Raw genomic sequence first — 21,357 nt, 5'->3', positions numbered from 1 at the left:
TGATGGTGTTGGTGTGTTGTAGTGGTGTTGGTGTGTTGTAGTGATGGTGTTGGTGTGTTGTAGTAATGGTTTTGGGGTGTTGTAGTGATGGTGTTGGTGTGTTGTAGTGATGGTGTTGGTGTGTTGTAGTGATGATGTTGGGGTGTTGTAGTAATGGTGTTGGTGTGTTGTAGTGATGGTGTTGTAGTAATGGTGTTGGGGTGTTGTAGTGATGGTGTTGGTGTGTTGTAGTGATGGTGTTGGTGTGTTGTAGTGATGGTGTTGGTGTGTTGTAGTAATGGTGTTGGGGTGTTGTAGTGATGGTGTTGGGGTGTTGTAGTGATGGTGTTGGTGTGTTGTAGTGATGGTGTTGGTGTGTTGTAGTAATGGTGTTGGGGTGTTGTAGTGATGGTGTTGGTGTGTTGTAGTGATGGTGTTGGTGTGTTGTAGTGATGGTGTTGGTGTGTTGTAGTAATGGTGTTGGGGTGTTGTAGTGATGGTGTTGGTGTGTTGTAGTGATGGTGTTGGTGTGTTGTAGTGATGGTGTTGGTGTGTTGTAGTGATGGTGTTGGTGTGTTGTAGTGATGGTGTTGGTGTGTTGTAGTGATGGTGTTGGTGTGTTGTAGTGTTGGTGTGTTGTAGTAATGGTGTTGGGGTGTTGTAGTGATGGTGTTGGTGTTGTAGTGATGGTGTTGGGGTGTTGTAGTGATGGTGTTGGTGTGTTGTAGTGATGGTGTTGGTGTGTTGTAGTGATGGTGTTGGTGTGTTGTAGTGATGGTGTTGGTGTGTTGTAGTGATGGTGTTGGTGTGTTGTAGTAATGGTGTTGGGGTGTTGTAGTGATGGTGTTGGGGTGTTGTAGTGATGGTGTTGGGGTGTTGTAGTGATGGTGTTGGTGTGTTGTAGTGATGGTGTGTTGCAGTGATGGTGTTGGTGTGTTGTTGGTGTGTTGTAGAAGTTTAGGGGTTTGGGATCAAGGTTGAGAGGGAGTAGCTGAACCTTACTTGTTAGAGGTGTTTGAGGTGTGTCTTGTAGCTGTGTGTAGGGTCAGGGGTGAACCTTACTTGTTGCAGTGGTGTTTGAGGTGTCTCTTGTAGCTGTGTGTAGGGTCAGGGGTCGGGGGTGAACCTTACTTGTTGCAGTGGTGTTTGAGGTGTCTCTTGTAGCTGTGTGTAGGGTCAGGGGTCGGGGGTGAACCTTACTTGTTGCAGTGGTGTTTGAGGTGTCTCTTGTAGCTGTCCTCCTGGAGGAGCAGGTCGGGGTTGCAGGAGGCCAGCCACTCTGCTCGGGGCAGCTGGGGCTGGGGGGCCAGGGCCGGCTTCCCCTTCTTGCCCTTCCGACCGCGCGGGACCGGGGTGGACAGACCTGCGTGGGGGGGGAGGGAGGGGTATCATCAAACACACGGATCACAGGAGGAGACGGGGGGCAGAACATTCACCACAGTGTATGTGGGTATATATCTGTGTGTGGTGTGCGTGTCATTGTGTGTCAGTGTGTGTGTGTGTGTGTGTGTGCGCGTGTCAGTGTGTGCGTGTGTCAGTGTGCGTCAGTGTGTGTGTGTGTGTGTGTCAGTGTGTGTGTCAGTGTGTGTGTGCGTGCGTGTGTCAGTGTGTGTGTACCGGAGTGGTTGGCGAGCGTGCGGCTCTGCCCGTCCTCCGTGGGGGTGATGAGGTCCCAGATGAAGCTCTTGATGTTCTCGTCACCGCGGTAATGGAGCAGGCAGTAGGCCAGCAGGGCGCGGCAGATCGTCTCCACATCCGGCTCACGCAGGGGACGCTTGAACCGCCCGTGAGACAGGATGTCCCCCCAACGACCCCACCTGGGACAGGGAGGGAGGGAGGGAGAGGGGGAGAGAGGGAAAGAGAGAGAGAGAGAGGGAGGGAGGGAGGGAGAGAGAGAGAGAGAGAGAGAGAGAGGGGGAGGGAGGGAGAGGGAGGGAGGGAGAGGGGGAGAGAGAGGGAGGGGGAGAGAGAGGGAGGGGGAGAGAGAGGGAGGGGGAGAGAGAGGGAGGGGGAGAGAGGGAGGGGGAGAGAGAGAGAGAGAGAGAGAGAGAGAGAGAGAGAAAGAGGGAGAAGAGATACGGGCAAAAAGGGAGAGAGGAGGGAAACGTTTTAATTCAGTGTCATCAGGATTGTCATACACAGTCACATCCAATCAAACTGCCCCAGTATGGAGAGGAGGGGGAGGGGCTACAGCCTAATGTTGTTGTCACGTCTGGCTGTCTTTCCGTCGCGCTCCAATGTCACTGAGCCGACTACATGACCTCGATCCTTCATCATCATCATCACCACCCATGATGCGACATCACTTCAGTCTGCACGTGTGACCTAGAGTACACCCCCTCCTCCACACACACACACACACAGACACAGACACACACAGAGACACACAGAGACACACAGAGACACACACAGACACACACAGACACACACAGACACACACAGACACACACAGACACACACAGACACACACACACACACAGACACACACAGACACACACAGACACACACGTGAGACCAACACGGCCCCCTAAATGTTTCCCCAGTCTGCCGGGGTAACCAGGGTTGGCGTGCTGCCCTGTGCTGGGCAGGGTTTACTGGGGCACAGACACCCCGGGGGGAGGGGGGAGGGGAGGTGCCTCCAGGCGCTGACCTAGGATCAGATCTCCCCTTAATAGATCCTCATAATGAACCATGAGAGGGGAGGACTGAACCGGGACCACACACACACACAAACAAACAGACACACAACGTGAGAGGCAGACAAAACAGCCAGCCGAGAGAGAGAGAAAGAGGGAGAGAGAGAGGGGGAGGGAGAGAGAGAGAGCGAGAGAGGGAGAGAGAGAGAGAGAGAGAGGGAGAGAGCGGGAGACAGAGAGAAAGAGAGAGAGAGAGAGAGAGAGAGAGACAGAGACAGAGAGAGAGAGAGCGAGAGAGACAGCGAGAGAGAGAGAGACAGACAGAGAGAGAGAGGGAGGGAGAGACAGAGACAGAGAGAGAGAGAGAGAGAGAGACATAGAGAGAGAGGGAGGGAGAGGGAGGGAGAGGGAGGGAGAGGGAGGGAGGGAGAGAGAGGGAGAGAGAGGGAGAGAGAGGGAGGGGGAGAGAAAGAGAGAGAAAGACAGACAGAGAGGAGCCAGACAGACAGCCAGTGAGGGTGTGTGTCAGGAGGTCTGGGTGTTGATGATGACCGTGTGACGTGGCCTACAGCCTCCGGGCTTCAGACCAGACCAGACAAGAGAGGAGAAGGGGAGAGGAGGGGAAGAGAGGAGGGAGGGAGGGGAAGAGAGGAGGGAGGGAGAGGAGGGGAAGAGAGTACTGGAGAGGCTAGAATGTGAAAACTAGCCCTTCCCCAGCCTCGCCACTGCTGCTGGTCAGTTCAACCAACCGTGATGACCAGACACGCACCACGCCTAGTCACTTTCTGTGTGTGTGTGTGTGTGTGTGTGTGCGCGTGTGTGTGCGAGATGGTTCACTACTGTATTCTAGGTCAGTATGCGTGCGCACACGCGTGAGTGTTTGGTACTGTGTGTTCCGGGTCAGTGCGGTGTGTGTAAATCAGTATTGACCGCGGGTCCGTGTGTGTGCACCTCCCAGGACGTGGTTGATGACCCCGATGGCGCGCAAGCCCGAGACTGCGGAGTGTTCAATCACTCCACGTGTGGGGTCGCAAGCATTAACTGCACACACACACACACACGCACACTTCCCGCCCACTCTCCATGAACAGGTCTCTATACGAAGCTACTAGCTGATCCTCTATCCGTCTGTATAACAGCAGGTTGTTGGTTCCGGTCTCGCTCATCACAAAAATACTACCTCCCCCCCATTCCCCTCCTCCAGTAGGCTGCTGGTTCTAGTCTGGTTCTAGTCTAGGTTCTAGCTGCTGGTTCTAGTCTAGGTTCTAGCTGCTGGTTCTAGTCTGGTTCTAGTCTAGGTTCTAGCTGCTGGTTCTAGCCTGGTTCTAGTCTGGTTCTAGTCTAGGTTCTAGCTGCTGGTTCTAGTCTAGGTTCTAGCTGCTGGTTCTAGACTGGTTCTACCTGCTGGTTCTAGTCTGGTTCTAGTCTAGGTTCTAGCTGCTGGTTCTAGTCTCGTTCTAGCTGCTGGTTCTAGCCTGGTTCTAGTCTAGGTTCTAGTCTAGGTTCTAGCTGCTGGTTCTAGTCTGGTTCATCAGAAATATTCCCCTTGTGGGAGGTTATGGGTTCGGGTCTCACCCGTAGACCAGTAGGTTCTTCTCCACGCGGAAGCACTCGCTGCGCGGGTATCCCTGGGCGCGGTCCTGCGTCCGGCGGGGCTTGACCACAGGCTTGTCCTCCCCGTCGCTCTCCAGCTCAGAGAACTCCATCATCTCGTCCTCCTTCGCCGAGCTGAAGTGGCGCGTCTGCTTGCGCACGCGCGGCGTGTCAATCACCAGGGTGTTCTGGGAGAGGGGAGGAGCAAATGAGGCCGCCGTCAGCGTCCCCACGCCGACAAAACGCGCAGAGGCGCGTGTATCAACAGGAGCGCCGAGGTGGGATCTGATTGGTCAATTGGGCGTTTGCAGGCGTGCTACGGTGAATATCCAAATAAGGTCGTTAGTAGACAGTGAGACAGGGGGGAGGGGGGGGGGGCAGGAGAGGCTGAGTGGGTCTGAGAGGTGTGATGACTAAATGGTGTGAGTGTGCGTGTGCGGTGTGTGCGTGGGGTGTGTGTGTGTGTTTGTGTGTGTGTGTTTGTGTGTGTGTGTGTGTGTGTGAGTTCCCTCCAGGCAGCAGTGCTAAGTGTAGCTAAGCAGCTTAGTTTACAGCCCCTGAACCACTGGAGAGCAGAGCAGCATGGGTAATTAAAGCAGAGAGGAGATTCCCTCCGCCGGCATTGAAATCACTGGTCCTCTACTCTACTCTGCTTAGCCCCAGTTATCACTGCGTGTGTGTGTGTGGTGGTGTGTGAGTGTGTGTGTGTTGTGATTGTGTTCTACGCTTGGCTAGCCTGGGGTAATAACCCTTATTAATTAACGCCCCAGATTAGCGTATGTATGAGGGGGAAACACTAGTGTGTAGTGTGTGTGTGTGTGTGTGTGTGTGTGTGCGCATACGTGCAACAGGGGGGGGACCCTCTCGTGGTTGGATTCTCCCATTCTAATTGCATTGGAGGGAGATTTGCGTCATTAACAGAGATGTCATCGTTATCAGTGGCACCGTGGTGCGCAGTGCTGTCATCAGTCATGGCCGCTGAGCTGGAATCCCCTTCAGGGACCCATAACGCATCAATCTACCCCCCCGCCGTATCAATCCACCCCCTCCCCCCCGCCGTATCCATCCATCTGAGGGGGAACTGGAAATGGGGGCCAAGGGCTCCGTCGCCCCCCCTGTCAATCGCATCCTCCCCCAGAGGCTGGACTGGTCATGACCTCCTGTATGACTAGTAAGACTACAACTCCCATCTGTATCCCGCCCACACAGGACTACAAACAGGATTATACCCACCTGTATAACCCCGTTGGCACTGCACCTCTATCACTCCAAATAGGACTACACACCCCACCCCCATCACCCTCATAGGACTACAACTCCCACCTATACCACTCCAAAGAGGACTACATCTCCCATCGGCAATGCTCTCCTAGGAATAAGACTCTCTATGCCCCCTGAACAGGTTCGCTGCTCCCCCGTCTCACCCGTCCGTTGATGGCGCTGAGGTCGAGCTCCGCCTTCTTCGCCCACTTCTGCCAGAAGTCCGGGTCCTGCAGGGAGATGTCTGTCCGGTTGCCGGCGGAAACGAAGCTGGCCTGGGAGGAGAGGAGCAGAGACGACCAGGTGAGGGGAGAGGACCAGGCGAGGGGAGAGGACCAGGTGAGGGGAGAGGACCAGGCGAGGGGAGAGGACCAGGCGAGGGGAGAGGACCAGGTGAGGGGAGAGGACCAGGCGAGGGGAGAGGACCAGGTGAGGGGAGAGGACCAGGCGAGGGGAGAGGACCAGGTGAGGGGAGAGGACCAGGTGAGGGGAGAGGACCAGGTGAGGGGAGAGGACCAGGTGAGGGGAGAGGACCAGGTGAGGGGAGAGGACCAGGTGAGGGGAGAGGACCAGGTGAGCGGAGAGGACCAGGTGAGGGGAGAGGACCAGGCGAGGGGAGAGGACCAGGTGAGGGGAGAGGACCAGGTGAGGGGAGAGGACCAGGCGAGGGGAGAGGACCAGGCGAGGGGAGAGGACCAGGTGAGGGGAGAGGACCAGGTGAGCGGAGAGGACCAGGTGAGCGGAGAGGACCAGGTGAGCGGAGAGGACCAGGTGAGGGGAGAGGACCAGGCGAGGGGAGAGGACCAGGTGAGGGGAGAGGACCAGGCGAGGGGATGTTCTAGATAAGGAGCGTGAATGCGTGATGTGCCTCCATGACAACCCAGCAGCTGACTGGGGGATCGAGGGTGATTGGCTCGGGTGTCAGGGTCAAGGGTTAGAGTTCAACGGTTCCCTTGGCGAAATTGGACCGCTTGCCCTCAGACTGGATGGGCACGGCGCGGGTCAGGGGTTAAAGGTCAAAGCCGAGGGCCTACCTTGGCAAAGGTGGAGCCCTTGCCCTCAGACTCGATGGTGATGGTCTGGGTGCGTCTCTGGAGGATCTGGTCGATGTCTTCCTCGCAGAACTTGGAGCCCTCGTCTTCCTCCTCCATCAGCGCTCCGTACGCGCCCTTCCTCAGCAGGTCCTCGATCTCCTTCTTAGACAGCTGCTGCACCTGAGACACACACGCACAAATTAGTCCACTGAACATCGAAAGAATCTAGTGGAATTGCTGAAAGGTTTTCCAACAGTGCAATTGCCAGATCATTAAGGAATTCAGTATAGTGTGTGTATGTGTTATTGTGTATAGTGAGTATGTGTATGTGAGTGTGTAATTGTGTATAGCTCGTGTGTGTGTGTGTGTGTGTGTGTGTGTGAGAGCATGTGTAATTATGTATAGCTTGTGTGTGGGTTGCGTGTGTGTGTTGCGTGCGTGTGTGTATAGTGTGTGTTTGTGTGTGTTGCGCGCGTGCGCGCACGTGTGTTGTGTGTGTGAGCCTCACCCCGTTGGCTGCGTTCTCCCGGCCGCTCATGGACTGCAGGACAGCCTTGTCCAGGCCCAGCTTCAGACTGGCCTTGTCGAACATTTCCCTCTCGTACGAGTTCCTGGTGATCAGCCGGTAGATCTTCACCGCCTTGGACTGACCGATACGGTGGCACCGGGCCTGGGCCTGGGGCGGATAAACACACGCACGCGCACACACACACGCGTACGCACACACACACACGAGCACGCACACACACACACACACACAAGCACGCACACACACGGTAAGAGACAGGTTTTGGTTGTGTTTTTAGAAAGAATATGCTGAAACACATACAGCGATATACTCAACTGTACTAAGTGTAAATACTGGGACCCTAGTCATGTACCAAGTGTAAATACTGGGACCCTAGTCATGTACTAAGTGTAAATACTGGGACCCTAGTCATGTACTAAGTGTAAATACTGGGACCCTAGTCATGTACTAAGTGTAAATACTGGGACCCTAGTCATGTACTAAGTGTAAATACTGGGACCCTAGTCATGTACCAAGTGTAAATACTGGGACCCTAGTCATGTACCAAGTGTAAATACTGGGACCCTAGTCATGTACCAAGTGTAAACAATGGGACCCTAGTCATGTACTAAGTGTAAATACTGGGACCCTAGTCATGTACCAAGTGTAAACAATGGGACCCTAGTCATGTACTAAGTGTAAACAATGGGACCCTAGTCATGTACTAAGTGTAAATACTGGGACCCTAGTCATGTACCAAGTGTAAATACTGGGACCCTAGTCATGTACTAAGTGTAAATACTGGGACCCTAGTCATGTACTAAGTGTAAATACTGGGACCCTAGTCATGTACTAAGTGTAAATACTGGGACCCTAGTCATGTACCAAGTGTAAATACTGGGACCCTAGTCATGTACCAAGTGTAAATACTGGGACCCTAGTCATGTACCAAGTGTAAATACTGGGACCCTAGTCATGTACCAAGTGTAAACAATGGGACCCTAGTCATGTACTAAGTGTAAATACTGGGACCCTAGTCATGTACCAAGTGTAAACAATGGGACCCTAGTCATGTACTAAGTGTAAACAATGGGACCCTAGTCATGTACTAAGTGTAAATACTGGGACCCTAGTCATGTACCAAGTGTAAATACTGGGACCCTAGTCATGTACCAAGTGTAAACAATGGGACCCTAGTCATGTACTAAGTGTAAATACTGGGACCCTAGTCATGTACCAAGTGTAAATACTGGGACCCTAGTCATGTACCAAGTGTAAACAATGGGACCCTAGTCATGTACTAAGTGTAAATACTGGGACCCTAGTCATGTACCAAGTGTAAACAATGGGACCCTAGTCATGTACTAAGTGTAAACAATGGGACCCTAGTCATGTACTAAGTGTAAATACTGGGACCCTAGTCATGTACCAAGTGTAAATACTGGGACCCTAGTCATGTACCAAGTGTAAACAATGGGACCCTAGTCATGTACTAAGTGTAAATACTGGGACCCTAGTCATGTACCAAGTGTAAATACTGGGACCCTAGTCATGTACCAAGGGTAAACAATGGGACCCTAGTCATGTACTAAGTGTAAATACTGGGACCCTAGTCCTATCAACATTTCTAGTCAGTCAGCCCCTCCTCTTTCTTCCTGTCAATCAGGGGCATTTGTAGGATCTGAAGACATGGGGCTCAGTCCAGAGTGGTGCCCCCCCCCCCCCCCCCCCTAGATTTCCACCTTATTAGCGGCCAAATGCAGCAATCTAATAATTTGCCTAAAAAAATCCTAATTAGAATCTGAAGAGCAGCTCTACCCACCTCTGATCCCTCTCCATCTGCACTCGTCTGTCCCTTTCTCTGTCTCATCTGTCGCTGTCTGTCTCGTCTGTCCCTGTCTGTCTCGTCTGTTGTTGCCGTCTAAGGTTCTTGTTTGTCACTGTCTCTTTTGACCATCCTAATCTTCTGTTGCTGTCTTGTCTCTCATATCCTAGTCTAGTTGCTGTCTGTCTCTCATATCCTAGTCTAGTTGCTGTCTCTCTCATATCCTAGTCTAGTTGCTGTCTGTCTCTCTCATATCCTAGTCTAGTTGCTGTCTGTCTCTCATATCCTAGTCTAGTTGCTGTCTCTCTCATATCCTAGTCTAGTTGCTGTCTGTCTCTCTCATATCCTAGTCTAGTTGCTGTCTGTGTCTCATATCCTAATCTAGTTGCTGTCTGTCTCTCTCATATCCTAGTCTAGTTGCTGTCTGTCTCATATCCTAGTCTAGTTGCTGTCTGTCTCTCTCATATCCTAGTCTAGTTGCTGTCTGTGTCTCATATCCTAGTCTAGTTGCTGTCTGTGTCTCATATCCTAGTCTTGTTGCTGTCTGTGTCTCATATCCTAGTCTAGTTGCTGTCTGTCTCTCTCATATCCTAGTCTAGTTGCTGTCTGTCTCTCTCATATCCTAATCTAGTTGCTGTCTGTCTCTCTCATATCCTAGTCTAGTTGCTGTCTGTCTCATATCCTAGTCTAGTTGCTGTCTGTGTCTCATATCCTAGTCTAGTTGCTGTCTGTGTCTCATATCCTAATCTAGTTGCTGTCTCAGTGTCTCTCCATCATATCCTCATCTTCTGTCGACCTGTTTCTGTCCTCGTCTGGTCTCTCTCTCATTTTTTGGAGGCGGTGAGAGCATTAGACTGAGTTTGGCAAATCTGTCCATCACTGCATAACTGTCCAGCTCAACATATTTTTCTCTGGACAGAGCTGCCAGGTGGCTAAGCCTCTCCCGACTAGCCTGCAATGCAGCGCCGCAAGGGGTCATTAGTTAGTTTCAAATGTACTGCTGACATGATCAAAGCACCTCAACTGTTAAGGAAACGTCCGTATAACAAAACACAACAAAACTCTAAACATGTTAGTTTATTTTGGATCCCCAGTAGCGGTTGCAGAACAACAGATAATCTTCCTGGGGTCTACAGTCCCTAGAATAGTCCCTAGAATGCGCTAGAATGAGCCCAAACATTACTGCAGAATGGAATAGGTTATATTTGAGAGAGAAAGATCACAGATTATTATCCATCATGGTAGAATCCTCATTCATTTCTACTCTTATTCACACGTGCAAATTTGTCCAACTACTACTACTACTTTTGCTTCATAAAAATGGATGGTTTGTTTGCAAAGTGGATGGAGTATGTTTGCAAAGTGCTGTAATTTCTAAACCCTTTAACCAATATGCATGAAAATAGCCTCAAATTAACAACAGTCTACACTTTAAACCTATACTCAATTTATGACATTGCACACCCTATATTATGTTGGCTTATGATAGATAAACACTGAGCGCAAACTCCAGCTTCGCATTAGCCAAAATGATGATGCTGAGGGAGGCTAGCCAGGCTAACTAGGTTAGCCGGTTAGCGAACACCAAACTCCTGCTCAAGCCTGCGGCTAACTCTGCTGCTGCGGTTTGCCCTTCAGATATCCGCTCATTCACCACTCTTCCCCAAGAATTTCTCCCTTTCTCTGAACTATGTGCTCTGTCTGTCTGTGCCAAGTTATTGGAACTGTGTCACTGTAGGAGTGGGGGAGGGGCGGGATCGAAGGGAGGTTATTGGTTCTCTCACTGAGTCAGGAGATGAAATACAGACCAATCAGAGCAGGTGTTATTTACAATAAAAACACCTCAGTAAAAAAGAGGGAATACTGCATTGCATCAGTGATGAAAGGTTTATCAGATGTAAAATAAAGAAATATAAATGCATAAAAAGGGCCATGAAACGACACCCAGACAACAGTATTAAAAGGAGGGTTAACTTCTCTCCACTACCACTAACAAAAACAGCCAGTCACCATGACTGCGTGATACGATCTAGTGTGTGTGTGTGTGTGTGTGTGTGTGTGTGTGTGTTCCTGTTTTACAACACGCATCACTGCTCACAACCCTGTTCTACTAGTTTGATGTTGTTTTTACTAATGACTGATGACAGCTTGTTACTGGTCCAACCCCTGCCCTGCCTTCTCACCACACCCTGCCCTCACCCCTCACCCCTGACCTTTACCCCCGGCTTCTAATTGGCCGACGTCGTCTGAGCCCCGATCCCTCACCTGCAGGTCGTTCTGAGGGTTCCAGTCCGAGTCGAAGATGATGCAGGTGTCGGCGGCGGTCAGGTTGATGCCCAGGCCGCCGGCGCGCGTGCACAGCAGGAAGACGAAGCGGTCCGAGTCGGGCCGCGAGAAACGGTCGATGGCAGCCTGCCGCAGGTTGCCCCGCACGCGCCCGTCGATGCGCTCGTACGGGTACCTGAGAGAGAGGGAGGGAGAGAGAGAGGAAGGGAGAGAGAGAGGGAGGGAGGAAGAGAGGGAGGGAGAGAGAGAGAGAGGGAGAGAGAGAAGAGGGGGAGAGAGAGAAGAGGGGGGGAGAGGGAGAGAGGGAGGTAGAGAGAGGGAGAAGGAGAGAGAGAGAGAGAGAGAGAGAGAGGGAGGGAGAGAGAGAGGAGAGAAGGAGGGAGAGAGAGAGAGAGAGAGAAAGAGGGAGGGAGGGAGAGAGAGAAGAGGAGGGAGGGAGGGAGAGAGAAGAGAAGGAGGGAGAGAGAGAGAGAGAGGGAGAGGTAGAGAGAGGGAGAAGGAGAGAGAGAGAGGGAGGGAGAGAGAGAAGAGAGAAGGAGGTAGAGGGAGAGAGAGAGAGAGAAGGAGGGAGAGAGAGAGAGAGAAGGAGGTAGAGGGAGAGAGAGAAGGAGGGAGGGAGGGAGAGGGAGAGAGAGAGAGAGAGAGAGAGAGAGAGAGAGAGAGAGAGAGAGAGAGAGAGAGAGAGAGAGAGAGAGAGAGAGAGAGAGAGAGAGAACCATCGTCACATCACAGCTACCCAACAGGCTCCCAAACAGACACCTTCTATCCAGGCTTCCAGCTCCCCGCCAGAACCCCTCCTCCCCAGGGCCGCTCCTCCTCCTCCCCCCCCCTCCTCCTCCTCCTCCCCGTCCTCACCGTTTCTGAATGAGGTAGTCCTCCAGGATGTCCAGGCAGCGGACCATCTGGGAGAAGACCAGCACCTTGTGTCCGCCAGCCAGCAGCCTGGGCAGCAGCTTGTCGATCAGCACCAGCTTGCCCGCGGCCTGGATCATGGCCTGGAGGTGGAACTCCGGCACCTCGGGCTGGTGGACCTCGCGGAACTCCTCCAGGATCTTCTCCTCTGCGCCTGGGGACACGAGAACACACTCCGGAATCAGAACCCACAACCCTCCGGATTCAGAACCCCTACCCAGGGAACCAGCCAGGGATCAGTACACGTTCTGGAACCAACGTTGCAGGGAACGTGAAGTGTTGAGTGGTGTTGGGTTTCCTCACCGTTGATGAGGTAGGGGTGGTTACAGCATTTCCTCAGCTCCATCATGGTGTTGAGCAGGTTGGGAACGTTGGCTCCTCCCCCTCCTCCTCCTCCTCCTCCTCCCCCTCCACCTCCGCCCGCCACGCCTTTGGACAGGAAGGAGAAGTTCTTCTCCAGGATGGCCCGGTAGTACTTCTTCTGGATGTTGGTGAGCTCCACCTGGGCAGAACGACATGAGTCACGCTCCTGCTCTCTGTCTCTCTCTCTCTGTCTCTCTCTCTCTCTCCGTCTCTCCCTCCCTCTCTGTCTCTCCCTCTCTCGCTCTCTCTCGCCTGTCTTAAAGAGAGATGTTTTCCATCACCAGCTATGTAGAGGCATGAGGGAGACAAACAACAAGAACGAAGACCATTCTCTGTCTCTCTCTCTCCCTCTCTCACACACACACCTCGATGATGGTCTCCTCCTTGGGCGCCAGGTTCTTCTCCACGTCCTCCTTGAGGCGCCGGAGCATCATGGGTTTCAGGATGGCCTGCAGCTTCTGCACCTGCGGGGGGGCGTAGGGGTTACCACGGAAACGCAAACACAAGCGGCCTCCTCGCCGGAGACGGCGGAATTCAATTCAGCTTCATTGATCTTCGCTCCGGGGGAGGGGGGGCGAAATGAAACGGACAAACGACTAAAATCCCCCGTGGGGGCTGGAAGAATATTTCTTATTTATCTGAGTCTCCCAGCGCAGACGATACGTAGATTAGCGGTTGATAAGAAGCTTCCGGTCCGAGCCGTGGGCTTTTTAGGCGCCCTGCGATGGTCGACTCTGCTGGGGTCGCTACCTGCTCCTCCGTCTTGAGGTCCCCGAACTCCTGCATGAAGGTGTTCTCCGAGGGGAACCGCTCCGGCTCCAGGAAGTTGAGCAGGCTGAAGAGTTCCTCCACCGTGTTCTGCAGCGGGGTTCCGGTCAGCAGAACCTTGTGCTCCTGGGAGAACAGAACGGTTCCGTCAGGTTCGGGGCGTTCAAGACGTTTACTAACTACACACATTCAATGTCAGCGTGCTGTATTATTGAAGGTCAAACTCTAGTGCTGCTTATCAAAAACCACTTTGGTTCAATTCACTGAGCCTGCGACATGCGCTCCTACTGACTGACCCCTGGACTGGACACTGGGCAGAGGAGGGCGGGACTTCCTGTCTTGACAGACAAACTCCTTCACCCATCAGCGTAACAAAACATAGATCTGGGCTGCGTTCCAAATTGCATACTACCCTACTATATAGTACGCCAAAAACAATGTAGTATGTCCCAATACATATTATGCCACATGCAGTATGCCAATAATACCAGGATGTCCTACTACATCCGGTCGTATTTTGCAGTATGCAAGCCAGCAGGCTTTTCTGGCTATTCTGACCCACAATCCTGTGCGCAGCGGAAATGTGCGTCACATGTGCGAGTCGTGACAGCTGTAGACGAATGTCGCGTTATGGACAGCAACGGATGTGGGCAAATTTCAAGGCGCAATGTTATGACAAGGTAGTATGTCCTAATTGAATGCCTACTGCTTGCAAAGTACGTACTTTCTAAGGGCAGCTGTAGGAGGTACTGGTAGTAAGAAGTAGAAGTATGCGATTCGGAACGCAGCCCTAACCTTTTCTAAATCCAGTCACAAGAGCGGTGAAAACGTCTTTTCCGCTGAGAAACTAGTGCCTACTCTTGTTCTTCTTTAATTGTTATTATTGAGTCTATTTCTGCAATAACTTCACTTATGGCTGTTTATTCTTCTAACATTAACGTTACAGCGCGTTGCTTCCGGAGCTGCCACTACTTGTTCTCCTCCATTTCATTACTGTTCTACTACTAGCGTTCTCCTGCATTTCATTACTGTTCTACTACTAGCGTTCTCCTGCATTTCATTACTGTTCTACTACTAGCGTTCTCCTGTATTTTATTACTGTTCTACTACTAGCGTTCTCCTGTATTTCATTACTGTTCTACTACTAGCGTTCTCCTGTATTTTATTACTGTTCTACTACTAGCGTTCTCCTGTATTTCATTACTGTTCTACTACTAGCGTTCTCCTGCATTTCACTACTGTTCTACTACTAGCGTTCTCCTGTATTTCATTACTGTTCTACTAATAGCGTTCTCCTGTAATTTGCGTAATCATCAGCGGGAACCAATCAGGGACTGGGGGCAGAACAGCAGTTAAAACGCAGTCTCCTGATTGGTGCCCCACTTTCTGGGAAAACTCAAATCACTCTGGGCGGCTGAAAGTCCAGACTCAGTGAAAATGTAAAAAAAACAACAACATTGTGATGAGTCTGGTTTACCAGGCGAGGACAGAGACACCGAACCAGGAAGACACACAGCTGGTACTACTGCGCTCTCCGGGACAGTGGGGGCTTGGCCTGGCGCTCTCTCTCACCATGTCCATCATCTTGAGTCCCTCCAGCAGTTTGCAGTTCCTGTTCTTGAGGCGGTGCGCCTCGTCGATGACCACGCAGCGCCACGGCACGCTGCGCAGCTCCGGGCAGTCGGTCAGGATCATCTCGAACGTGGTGATGATGGCGTGGAACTTATACGCTCCCTTTATGATCTTACCCTGGGGGATGGGGGAGAGGGGAGGGAGGGAGGGATAAAAATGGGAGGACAGGGAAGAGGAGGGGCAGAGGGTGGAGAGATAATCGTCACGCGAGTCAGCACGAGCGATGTGGGGGCAAACAAGCGTTCTGACAAGCCGGCTAACGCTGTAATCCTCTTCCCCGGGCCCTGATCTGAGGTCAGCGGAACTAGGTCCCCATCCCCCCTCTGGTCAACGTGGGAGTGTCTCGTTACGGTCAGGGAACCAGGGTGTGGTTAATTATCCTAAGCAGCTGACCGGTCTGAGGGTCAGGATTGTGGGTAGATTAGGGCCAAGCACCTGTAGCACTCAGCGCTCTTAATGAATCACTGGAATAGATGGCAGGTGACGGTCAGGGAGGCGGAGCTTGGACAGCTCGTAACAGCGCTGGGTTAGGTCAGGGTTGTGGTTACAATAAGGTTGGGTTATGGTCGAGATCCCCGCTACGGTCATATTACGGTCATCATATGGTCATATTACGGTCATATGGTCATGTTAGGGTCATATTGCGGTCATATTGCCATATTACGGTCATATTACGGTCATATGGCCACTCTGTAGTTGAGCTCCTTTACCGGGTTAGGTCAGGTAATGGTGATTATAACGGCCTAGGTTCGGTCAGCGTTAGGGTCGGGTTATGGTCGCGGGGGGGCTACCTGTGCGTCTCTGAAGCTCATCTCGTAGGTCTGGATGGTCTTGCGGCTGGCCTGGCTGCCGTGGTACACCACCACGTTGAGATCGGTCCAGGTGCGGAACTCCCTCTCCCAGTTGGGGATGGTGGAGAGGGGGGCGATGACCAGGAAGGGGCCGTGGATGCCCTTCAGGAAGATCTCGTCGAGGAATGTGATCGACTGGATGGTCTTACCCAGGCCCATCTCGTCTGCTAAGATACAGTTGCGTCTGGGGAACGAGGTAAAGACGGGGAACGTTAGTTTTGAGGGGTGGGGGGGGGAGAGAATGTTGGTTTTCCATCTTGACTGCGCGTTCTGTTGCCATTCCGGCCCAGTGAAACATCTCCGCTGGGTATTAACGCTGGTATTAACTGTGCTAAAATAACCAACAGCAGATGGATAAGATTCAAGCTGCTGGCGGACCACAAATGCATGTGATTTGCATAGATTAGCATATGGTCTGTGGTACCAGACAAGATGCATGTATGCTACCGACACATTGGCTAGATATCCCATGATGCCTTGCCAGCCGTATGCGGAGGAAATACAGCCCAGGACTGGTGAGAGAAGATAGAGCTGGGCACATATGGTGGGGAAACAATGGAATAATATGGAATATTCATGTGTTGATTACACACACACACACGAGGGTAACACATTACATATGTGATCAAACCTTGGGTATGTCATGCCTACATTTGTTTACACACACACACACAGATGAGAGGGACATGTGTGAAACACGCAGATGTCACATATTAGACAACGCCGATAGGGTTAATTACTGAAAGACTAGGGCCAAGTCCTATATTTAAAAAATATCTTTAAACATAATTCTCAGAAGAAAGGCATCTAGTTAAGAAATAAGTTAAGTCTGTGTCCAGGAAATAGTCAAACAGGGAAACGTTAGGGGCATGGAAACATGCCTCTAGTTTTATAATATCGTCTAGTCATGTTCTCCTACTTCTTTGCGATATCTGACGTGTTGAATCTTGAAAACTCCTGAAACCATTTTAAACGGGCAGCGGATTCCATTCCAAAACGTCTTCAGACAGTCGGCCTCTGTATCCCAGCCTGCCTAGCGAGGGGTGGTAGTTAAAATATCTGGCCCTAGGCCAAGTGTGAGCGTTCAGCCATATGTATGCATTATGAATCATTTATGACATATAGATCTTACCAAGGTTACTGTGTGAGTGATAAAAGAAATATATACTTAAAGTACACGGTGGGGTAGATTACCAGGTTATTTATACTACATGCGAGTTTCCAGGTTCATATACTGAAGATGTACTGTACTATTTCATATATATTGAAGCAATAACTCTAACTCAGTGGGTGTGGTGTATTTCACCAATGTCAACCAGCACAACCTGGTGTATAGGTGATATCCTGAATATACACAGCTCTCGAGTTATTGCTTTTATACAACGGTTATGTCAGGAAATATTATAGGATAAATACAGACTACTTGAGTGTCTTTTATGTCGCTTTTAATGAGCTCTGCCAAGAAAAGCACAAAGCAGTTCCTCAAACTCTCACGCTGCTATAAATCTCAAACGGTGATCATATTCCCCAGAGGGACTGCCACGCCGTCCAAGTTAACATGTTGTGAAATGGAAAGCGTCCATAAGTTCTCTCCTTCAACTTTCCCCCTCCTTGAACACAACCTGCTATTCCCCAGCGCCAAACGCGCCCTAGCAACCGAAACGGACGCCAACGTTCATCCTGGAATGTCGACGCGAACCCGGACGAGTCTGTGGGCGCGCTGCAGCTCCCCCAGGTGTAGCCACGCCAGCGCGTGGACAGGAAGTTAACTAGCTCGTCTCAACATGAGCATGTGCCGCGGTAATAACTCAGAGAACCGCTAAGAGGCTTTACCCGCGGCGTGTCGTGAAAACGCCACGGTTCTCAACCAATCGGCCGGCGGGGTGGGAACCCCCCATGGTGTGAAGGGTATTAGGTGCGCTGGATGTTTAGCGATGTTGGTGAGGGGAGAAATGTGGCGTGGAACATGTTTACAAGCTGGGCTGGATGTCCCATATGTACGTACGTGTTGTACCAGTTGAAGAGCAGCCAGTTGACCCCCTCCAGCTGGTACTCCCTGAGCGCGTTCTCGTTCTTGTAATCCCTGGAGCTCTCCGATTTCTGCCAGTCCTCGGTGGGAGGCCGCTCCTGTTTCACAGAAGAAGAAAAAAGGTTCCAGTTAGCGGTTGGGGCCAGAGGGGGAGGGGGGGGTGGGGGGGGGGGGGGCGAGGGCGGCGGGACACACACACACACACACACACACACACACGGTTCCCGTTAGTGGTTGAGGCCTGACCGCAGGAGTGTGGCCTGAGAACGGGGAGAGCAGTTAAAGACAGTAAAACCGGGGAGAGCCAAGACAGGCACCGGGCCAAGAGACACACACACACACACACACACACACACGCACACACTTTTCTCACAGACACGGATCAAACATATTCCCCCACAGGTGATGTAATAATCATCATCATCATCATCATAATTCATTTTATATGAGGGGTGTGCACGGTGCCTCACCACGCGTTTGGTCCCGGGCTGGCGCTCCGCCAGGCGCTCGTACTCCTCGATCTTGGTCTGGTCGATGTCAGCCTTCAGCTCCCAGGTGCTGTCCTCATAGGCCAGAGAGCACCACTTCACCAGGTACAGGGTCACCGTCTGGGGGGGGGGGGGGGGGCAGAGGGGTCAGCGTGCGTGTGTGTGTGTGTGTGTGCGTGTGTGTGTGAGAGAGAGACCATATGTGCGCATGCGTCAGGGACAGACAGACACCACTTCATCGGGTCACAGTCTGGGGACATGCAGGGGTTAGTGTGTGCGTGTCTGTCGACCCTGCCGGAAAGGACCAGCACTAACCACGCATCTGCCTCTGTGTGTGTGTGGGTGTGTGTGTTTGTGTCCCGTGACGAGTGTGTGTGAGAGATAGAGACCGGGGGGAGTGTGTGTATGTTTTCCTTTCATCTCCCGGTCAAAGACAGGATAGGTCAGCTTTGGTCGGTGTTCACATGGCAAAGTTCAGACTGACCCCATAAAGCCAGCTTCAAACGCCCACTAGAGTGCGTCTGTTACCGGACTCGGCTCAGCGTAGAGTGGGGGGCAGAAACGGACGAGCCTGTGTGTGTGTGTGTGTTCGCGCGTGTACCTCTCCATTCTCGTCTGTGCTTTCGGACATGTCGAGCACCCTGTCGACCTCCACATAGTCTGGGTTGAAGGGCTCATCGTCCATCTGGAGGGAAGGGGGGAAAGAGGAGGAGAGAGGGAGGGAGGTAGAGAGAGAGGGAGGGGGGGAGGGGGTGAGAGAGAGGGAGGGGGGGAGGGGGAGAGAGAGGGAGGGGGGGAGAGGGAGGGAGGGAGACAGAGAGGGAGGGGGTGGAGAGAGAGAGGGAGGGTGTGGAGAGGGAGGGAGGGTGTGGAGAGGGAGGGAGGGAGGGAGAGAGGGAGGGGGTGGAGAGGGAGGGAGGGAGGGAGAGAGGGAGGGGGTGGAGAGGGAGGGAGGGAGGGGGTGGAGAGGGAGGGAGGGAGAGAGAGAGGGAGGGGGGGAAGAGGGAGGGAGGGAGAGAGAGAGGGAGGGGGAGAGAGGGAGGGAGAGAGAGAGGGAGGGAGAGAGGAAGGGAAGGAGAGAGAGGAGGGGCAGCAGTTAGTCTCCATGTCCTCCTGACAAAAGCAGAAATGAGTCTCTACCGGTGCGACAGCAGAACTTCACAAAGCCTGCTGGAGACGGTCAGCTAGGCTGAGGGGTGTTCTCATTGGTTCCTGGATGAGTGTGGCGAGCCGCTAATCGCAACTCCGACCCGTATGAACACACCAACCAGAACCAGCTTAAAACTTGATCAGCAGGCAGTCCGACGCTCACAATACACACAACAACCGTCCAGAGAGAAACACGATCCTGCGCGTGTGTCAAAAGACGACACAAAATGGCGGCGCACTTTGCTGACCTCGGTCAGGAAGTTGTTGAGCGCCTGTTTGGCCTTGAAGCGCTTGACCTTCTGGTGAATGCGCTTGTCCTTCTCCAGCTCCTCAATGTCTGCCCAGCGACAGTGCAGGTACGAGCTGGGGAGAGGGGGGGGACAGTTAAGACACACACACACACGGGCGCGCACATACACACACACGGAACACAGTTAGACACGCATCGTATACCAACACACACACACCATAAACGAGCATGTGCACACACAGCTCAGTATCTTTCAGAAGTGCAAATGGACACGCACAGTACGCCATCAGCATGTGTGCCATGACAAACAGCACAGACAGTGACACGCAGCACAACAGACACAAGCTGATCTAGAGATTAATAACGTTCAACAGTTTCCCAGGGTGCCTCTCTCCCTCCCTCCCTCCCTCCCTCTCTCTCTCTCTCTCCCTCTCCCTCTCTCTCTCTCTCTCTCTCTCTCTCTGGGGCCAGACAGCAGCGCAGGCCTCGCTCGCCCGCCGTTATTAGATTTCACGTTTTATTACGACACTTTATCCGGCATTTCCTCCGCGGCGAGAGGAAGTCAGACGACACGGAGGACTAGGGACTAACGCAGGGTACGCACATGTTTGCGTGTGTGTGTGTGTGCGTGTCGCCGTTACTTACAAGCTCTTGAACTTGACGTAGAATTCTTCAACTTCTACCTCGTCTCCCGACTCCAGCTGCAGGAAGACAAACACAGCTGTCAGAACTGGTTGATTATAGTGGGGCGATACGGGCAGTTAAAATGATGTGTTTGTGTCGGGAGGGTGTGTGTGTCTTTAGCGTACGTCTTCTGAATGGGAGCTCGCGGGCTCGTAAATGTCTCTGTTCGGACAGTGTGTGTGTGTTTGCTGCCTCTTTATCAGATGAAGAATCACCAGTATACAGTGTCCCAGTGTAGCGCAAAGCTAACAGTCTTAAGGCCTGGTGGCCTCTGCTAGCTGCAGGATACACTCTGACTACAGACCCTGTAGCGCGCGCGCACACGCGCACACACACACACACACACGCCCATTCACAGCAAGTTGACCCGGGGCCTGGCTTCCTGCCAGAACCACAGCGCTACGACAGACGCCAAAGTCGCGTTTCCTCAGGCGGGGTGTGTGTGAGGGTGGCGGAGGGGTGTGTGTGTGTGTGTGTGTGTGTGTGTGTGTGTGTGTGTGTGTGAGGGTGGCAGAGTGGTGTGTGTGTGTGTGCGTGTGAGGGTGGCGGACGGGTGTTTGTGTGTGTGTGTGAGGGTGGCGGAGGGGGGTGTGAGGGTGGGGGGTAACCCATTGGCAGCTGTCTAACTGGGAGACCTGCCCGCTAGCCAGCCTGTGAGTGAGTGTGTGTGTGTGTGCGCGTGGAGAGTGGTATTGTTTTTGGCAGAGGTGATCCAAGCTTTGTTTAGGAGCAGCTTTAGAGGGCGAAGAAACCCACAGCCTGAGAATGCACACACACACACACACAACTCCCTTTCTCACTCAAGTCCACAACTGTCCTTCGGTCCAACTCCAGGCCTTTGTTTGGGTCGTTAATACAGGCAGCTGTGAAAGTGTGTGTGTGTAATAAGCTTAGCTCTGGTTGTGCAGAGGTTAATAAGATGACGCAAACCCAGACCCAAATCTGCCATGTCTTCCTCCCCCATGAGACTTGAGCCGTGTTGGTGTGTGTGTGTGTGTGAGAGAGAGAGAGAGAGAGAGAGAGAGAGAGAGAGAGGGAGAGGGAGACAGTGAGTGTGTGTGTGTGTGTGTGTATGTGTGTGTGTGTGTGTGTGTGTGTGTGAGAGATAGA

The 21,357-nt window shown here is 52.4% G+C and overlaps 1 protein-coding gene across 1 annotated transcript in view; it reads right to left on the bottom strand.

The window, feature by feature from the left end:
* The window catches only part of chd7 (chromodomain helicase DNA binding protein 7), a gene marked incomplete at its 5' end in the record, with an annotated part of 59,494 nt that overhangs the window by 19,225 nt on the left and 18,912 nt on the right, over positions 1-21,357 (bottom strand). The window contains 18 exon segments of the mRNA XM_084446398.1: positions 1,180-1,342; positions 1,597-1,796; positions 4,191-4,396; positions 5,633-5,743; positions 6,503-6,682; positions 7,011-7,178; positions 11,101-11,296; positions 11,977-12,187; positions 12,337-12,535; positions 12,762-12,860; positions 13,147-13,290; positions 14,737-14,913; positions 15,588-15,831; positions 17,653-17,774; positions 18,147-18,284; positions 18,766-18,849; positions 19,562-19,676; positions 20,209-20,264. Of these exon segments, the coding sequence (XP_084302524.1) occupies positions 1,180-1,342; positions 1,597-1,796; positions 4,191-4,396; positions 5,633-5,743; positions 6,503-6,682; positions 7,011-7,178; positions 11,101-11,296; positions 11,977-12,187; positions 12,337-12,535; positions 12,762-12,860; positions 13,147-13,290; positions 14,737-14,913; positions 15,588-15,831; positions 17,653-17,774; positions 18,147-18,284; positions 18,766-18,849; positions 19,562-19,676; positions 20,209-20,264 (2,813 nt within the window).

This window comes from Borostomias antarcticus (genome assembly GCF_949987555.1).
Source record: "Borostomias antarcticus genome assembly, chromosome: 12".
NCBI classification, from domain to species: domain Eukaryota; kingdom Metazoa; phylum Chordata; class Actinopteri; order Stomiiformes; family Stomiidae; genus Borostomias; species Borostomias antarcticus.
The sequence above is the reverse complement of the archived record's forward strand: the minus strand, read 5'-3'. Positions and strand labels throughout refer to the sequence as shown.